General features: G+C 44.0%; 1 protein-coding gene across 1 annotated transcript; it reads left to right on the top strand.

Moving 5' to 3' along the window:
• Positions 1 to 1,818: 1,818 nt before the first annotated feature.
• LOC118771411 (proenkephalin-A-like) lies at positions 1,819 to 5,332 on the top strand. Its single transcript, XM_036519394.1, has 3 exons — positions 1,819 to 1,896; positions 2,257 to 2,400; positions 4,407 to 5,332. Exons 2-3 carry the CDS (start codon positions 2,260 to 2,262, stop codon positions 5,016 to 5,018), a joined length of 753 nt encoding a protein of 250 aa, XP_036375287.1. The 5' UTR covers positions 1,819 to 1,896; positions 2,257 to 2,259; the 3' UTR covers positions 5,019 to 5,332.
• Positions 5,333 to 6,108: the final 776 nt, after the last annotated feature.

Below are 6,108 nucleotides of genomic sequence, written 5' to 3' on the forward strand. Positions count from 1 at the left end.
CCCGCGTTTCCCTGTGTGCGGGTTATCTGGCGAGGTTAGGATCACAGGTGCAGTATGGGAGTGCATGTTTTCTTTATTGGCCTTGTCACTTCGTTTTTAATGTGTCACTGGATCTTGTGTCAACAACCTCTGATTAACATCGGCCCACAAAGACGTCAGCTCGCGGGCGACGAGCGGCGCACATTTAAATTGCTAAAACCTTATCTTCGGCGTTTACAACTCACAGATAAAACGGAGGCAAACAAAAAGCGATAAGAATTAGGCCAGTTTTAATAAGCATATCTGGTGGGCAATATGGTTGATTATTAGCATAATTATTCTCTTTGACACCTGGAAAAAGTTTTCAATAGATCAAATACGTCTGATCCTCTTGAAAAATAAACATCCTAACGTAAGAAATGATTTTGTCTTCATTGTTGGACTGCACGAGGTCAGTGTTTAAGTTAACACTTTGCAAGCAGATGCGTGAATTGGTGTCTTTAATGCCTTTAATGCTTCAATTTTGCTGTTTAACAGTTCCCCTTCAGAACAAAATAAGACCCTTTCAAACATTTAGTAAAACACCTGGCTTCCATTAAGTGACGACGATGTGTCATAATCTGGTTTTTAGGTTCCAATCATTAGAATGCAGTCCGGAAATAAACTTTGAGTTATCCACTTGACAGTCGGGTCCTTCTGAAACAAATACTATAAAAGTCAAACTTAAGCCCGGAGCCAACAACGAGGGAACGTGATCTCTGAGAATACTGCTCACCGTGAACCGTAAAGGAAGGTGTAGAGACAGAACTCGAAGAAAAACCCAATGAAATAAGAATACAGAGACGCTTTTGAAAAAAATGTCCCCGGTGCTGAAAATCTGCACGGTACAGTACGCATCTCTATGGAATGTACTCCAAAGCAAATATCACTGACATGATCTTACAACAGCAGCGTAGTCCTCACGCAAATCCGTTTACCTCCTCACAGCACAGTGAAGGTGTCTGTTTTATGGCAGTACTGAGCGCTATGGGTGGCGTTTTGGTTATCAGCATTATTGAAGCCTCGATATTTAGGAAAATCTCGTGAAATTGGATTTTTATGACCATAGTTGACTTTAGTTTTGGCTATGATCGCTAGAGTATTGTGCTGATTGCTGATACGGCTTTGAAGCTCACAAATGAAGGCCACCTTTTGCCTATCAGCCACAAGTATCCAACGAAACTGACGTAATTTTTTGCTGGTCCAAGTGATCATTTTACTGACGAAATTAAAGTACCATATAGGCCACTCAAATTCGATGTCCCACGTGGGAAGTGACCCTGAAACCCCCTGCTTTCAAACCCCAATTCCTTAAAAAAACTCTATTTCACCCCTGCCCTCTGGTCACTCAACACATTAATAGTTTATGATGGATTAAGGTCGGCACACAGGTGCGGTAAAAGGTGGCTATGTAAAGTAAGACCTCGTACCTGAAGCTAATTCAAGACGTGTGACACAACTTCTGATCTTTGTCAAAGTGCAGCGAGAATCCTCGCGCTTTTGTTTGCGTCATTCGACGTCAGGGACCGTCCCCTGACGATTGGGGATAATTTTGGCCCCCCGACCCGCCGTTGCATATTTAAGTCTTCCTACGGCACATCAGGTGCACTGAGTTGAGCGGTCGCGTCCCGGTGAATTTGCTTTCCCGCTCACACACACCGAGAAGCTGCTGCTGAGACAGAAATTGGCGATCAGCCGCAGTTTTCCAGCAATCACTGGGAGAGTGGTGATTGGACTCATTCGAGGGCAATCTCCATCTGGATTTTTTTTTCCCCACAGGAGATTGGTTGGCTCCTGTATAAATATATATTTGGTCTGAAGCAGATACATTAGTGCCGCTGGAAACTTCAGCAGTGTTAGAATCTACGGAATTAAGAGGTGAGTTGCAACTGAGGTCTTGATCCAGTAAGAACAGTTTTACTTGGAATATCATTGCGCATTTGATATGGTCATATTTAATATTTTAAAATAATCTATATCAATGTTACGATCTGACCACAGGGGTGTATGTCTGTTTTAACATTTAAAAAACTTTAAAGTGTTGTTGCTGGCAAATTGTGGATTCCTGCACAGAATTTTAACATATCCATCCGTTTACATATCAATCTTTAATGCTATAAATCGCAGCAAAAGATGCGTCGCATTCATTCAGTACCTGGTTATGAAATATTGTGGAGGTTGATGAAAGTGCGCTAAGAAGCCACGGTTTCCTGGGTGGTGACGGTTGTGTGTGCGCAGCTCATGGCGCGGATGGTGAGCCCGTACTGGACGCTGCTGGCTGTCAGCGCCTGCCTCGTGCTGATGGTCCAAGCCGGCTGCGGGAAAGACTGCGCGCTCTGTCTGCTCCGCCTGCAGGGTCTACAGCCAGGTGTCAGCACGCTGGTAAGTAACACTTAACCGTAGACTATTCATGTCGTGACAGAGCCATGGCGCACGGAGGGAAAACGTATTTGTCTGGGTGGAATGTCTCCTACTTCATATCCTACCATTTAGTGTACATCCGCCAAGACTTGGTGGAGGAAAAATTGAACACTGGATAACATCTTCGCTTCATCGCAATTAAATAAGTGCACCTTCTATAGGCAGCTGAGGGTCGGAGTGTCAGTATTACCCTCTTTCTGCGGAAGTTTATGTTGCATCCCGGCCGGTGGCAGTCACCAAGGTCTCCAGAGAAATATTTTAAAAATGTGGTTACCGTTTTATGAAAGCCGCCGATCTGCTTTGCTATGACAGAGACGTCACAGATATCTCATGTCTAATAGTTTAATAGTCTAATAGTTTGTTGTACTGGACCCATATGGGTGACTAAAATTCAACTACATCCTCTGCTAGTACTGCTACTATTACCACCATAAATACCACAATACAACGAGCAGGACTTGTGTAGGTTGCATCTGGACTTCACAACAGGTTTTTTGGGGAAGTGTCAAGGGTGAAACATTGCTATTCTATCGCGAGTCACCACCTCTTTCAGAGTGCGTGAGTATTTTAAAAAGCACGAAGAAAAAGACTGCAGAGAAAGTCAAGTAACATTAGCCACATGGATACGTTTATACGATGCAAATACAAGCGCAAGACGGATGCGCGTAATTTGGTGCATTTCAGCTGGACACAACTGAACTACAGCAGTACTTTGGTTTCGTGTGTACTTTGAACCACTAGATGGCAGTACAAGGTCATGGATTTTGTGTATTATATACAATACATATACACGTATGTAGGTTTCAAAATCCTTCAAATGCCTATTACCATGTTCTTCGTGTATATTTTATCTTTTAATTTTTGTTATTAAAAGTTATTCAAGTGAGCAGCAAGCCTGAAACTATTTTAAATTTTGTTTTGAATATTCAAATACTCATTTCCTTCAGAATATGTTCCCACTATGGACAATGCTAGATGGAATCCAAACAATAGCCATAATATACCATTCATTGAATTCACTTTTTTCATCAGATGAATTTAAATTACAATAAGAATAAAGCCCTTTGGGTCTGTGAATTCTCTATTATGCTATATGCTAATTAAACAGCAATCGCCGTAGAACACATATTGCATGAAATTGTATTGTTATATTTGATGAGACATAAATCCTCTCCCGAGCAGAAACACTATTACGACTTTAACAGCTCTGAAATGTAGTGCCTTTGAGTAGGCTACATTTATACAAAACGCTGACTATCATAAACTCTCGGAAAGGACTCCAATGCATCTGCCATTCGCCTCTCATTTGCATTGTCAGCTCGAATTGTTGTTAAAATGCCAGCCTAACAGTGTTCACATACAGTCGTGCATTCAACAGATATTGACAGCTCATCCGGTTACAGTCATGGAACAAAGTGTTACCCAAAAGCAAAAAAAACTATGCGCGGTGACACCATTACAAACAGACCTGTTCGAAGTGTATTACGTTAATCTTATCCTAAGAGTTATGTCAGTTTAGACCGGTTTTTCCCCATCTCACGTGCACTGGCGACACTGTTTCTTCGGCACACAAGTGCTGTCACCTGGCCTTTCGCCTCTGATCGCACGCCCCGGGGATGGGAAACGGTAATCGAAACCACACAGCACTCCGCTGACCGCAGGCTCTGAGCTGTGCGAGACACGCGGGTTTGATTAGATGGCTATTTTTGCGTGTGGAGTGGAGCTAAATGTTTGGATTATTGGCTTCCTGAAAGTGCCAGACAGGAAGAGGGAGACAGTTTAATGCACTGTGTGCCCTGAAGATATCTACATTACTTTCAGAGCTATTATGCATGCACCGTTAGTCAGACGCGGCGTTTTTTTTTTGGGGTGGGGTGGGGGGGGGTGCAAAGCTTTCAGAGCAACACAGCATGCTTGCGCCTCATAATATACTTTGAAATTCGTTCTCGTCCTTTTTGGTATTTCAGACCTGTGCGAAAGAATGCGGGGGTCTGACCATGACAGAGTCTCTGGACCTCTGCAAAGAAACTCTGCAGGGGAAAACGGCCGATTCTGCAACGGAGGAAGACCGCGCGGCAGCGGACGGCGAGAGCCAGGACGGGAACGAGCAGGAGCGCGCACGGCGCTACGGGGGGTTCATGAAACGGTACGGCGGCTTCATGAAGAAATCTGGCGGGGTGAACACGGAACCGGAGGACGCGGACGACGGCGGAGAGATCCCGGGGAAGAGATACGGCGGATTCATGAAGAAAGGTGCAGACCGCGGAGAGGACCGCCTCAACATGGTGAGAGAGCTGCTTACCGCAGGTGTCAGTGAGGGAGACGGGCGGTCAGCCGAAGACGGGGAGATTCTGAAGAGGTACGGGGGCTTCATGAGGGCGGTCAGACGCACACCTGACCTGGATGATGACATCAAAGAGCTACAGAAGCGATACGGAGGGTTCATGCGGCGGGTGGGCAGGCCCGACTGGGAAGAAACCCAGAAAAAGTACGGCGGTTTCCTCAAGAGGTCCCGGTGGGCGGACGAAGAAACCCTCTCGCCGCTTATGGAGAAGAGATACGGAGGATTTATGGATTAATTTTTCAAATCATAAGACGCTGTCACAAATCATTCCTCTTGTTCTGCTGTGTGGCGTGTATTGTACAGTGTTTTTTTACAGTCTAGATAATTGTAAGTTTGTTCCGTACACGTATTCCTTGTCTGAAAGCACACTAGAATGTTTCTTTTCTCAAACATACTTGCCATCTGTGTTCATTTTAGTTATCACTACCAAATCCACGTTTTTGCGTTTCGCAGAGTACCACCCTTTACTTGCCAAAGGACAGGGTCACTGGGTCTTTTTAAAGACTCACACAAACATACAGAAACTTAGAACCTTTCACCCCAACTCACACCGACATGAATGCCTTGCGAAAGTGTTATCAATCTCATAATTAAAAACGGAATGCATTTTCAATATACTGTACATATTTGAACTTATCCGTTATTGCCACTATGCCACTTCAGCATAATTCATTGAAGATTATAGATTGATGCAGATATATTCAGTGACATATGCACTGTATTTAAATCATTAAAATATGCACTTCTTATCATATGGATCTCATGTTTTAATTTTTTTTTCCCTAAATGTGAGATTCAGTACCACCCGCAAAATGAAGTATACTGTTGGGCACACAGTATTGTCAGACTGCAGAAGACCTAGAGGATTCCTAACTGCAGAAACTGTGTAAAGGCAACAAAAGGGAAATGGTATAAACACTGATTTCCCATGATCCTCAGTGCTGCTTTAGAGTCTGATGTAGTCAGTTGTACTTCATCCACACAAGGCGTGGCAGGAGTCAGGGGGGAGGGGCTGTAATGCAGCACTCTGATTGGCTCATACCTCCATGTCCAGGCTGTGTTTGTGTTTCCTTCAACGTTCCCCCCCCCCCCTTCCAGTGAATTAAAACCTGTATCTCCTACTGAGTAGCTGTACAGATTACAAATAAATTGAATTTACTGCAGAGATGATCGTGTTTGTCGTCAGAGGTCATGCTGAGTAATTACCTTATCACGTTGTTCCCCCAAATCACGGGCTAACTCTTACCTGCAATTGTAATTTTCTTTGTCAAATGATGCCATTATCTCAGTCTGGAAGAAATCACCTACTCGCCAGAAGGCCTTTA

The sequence above is a fragment of the Megalops cyprinoides genome, chromosome 24, assembly GCF_013368585.1.
Source record: "Megalops cyprinoides isolate fMegCyp1 chromosome 24, fMegCyp1.pri, whole genome shotgun sequence".
Lineage (NCBI taxonomy): Eukaryota > Metazoa > Chordata > Actinopteri > Elopiformes > Megalopidae > Megalops > Megalops cyprinoides.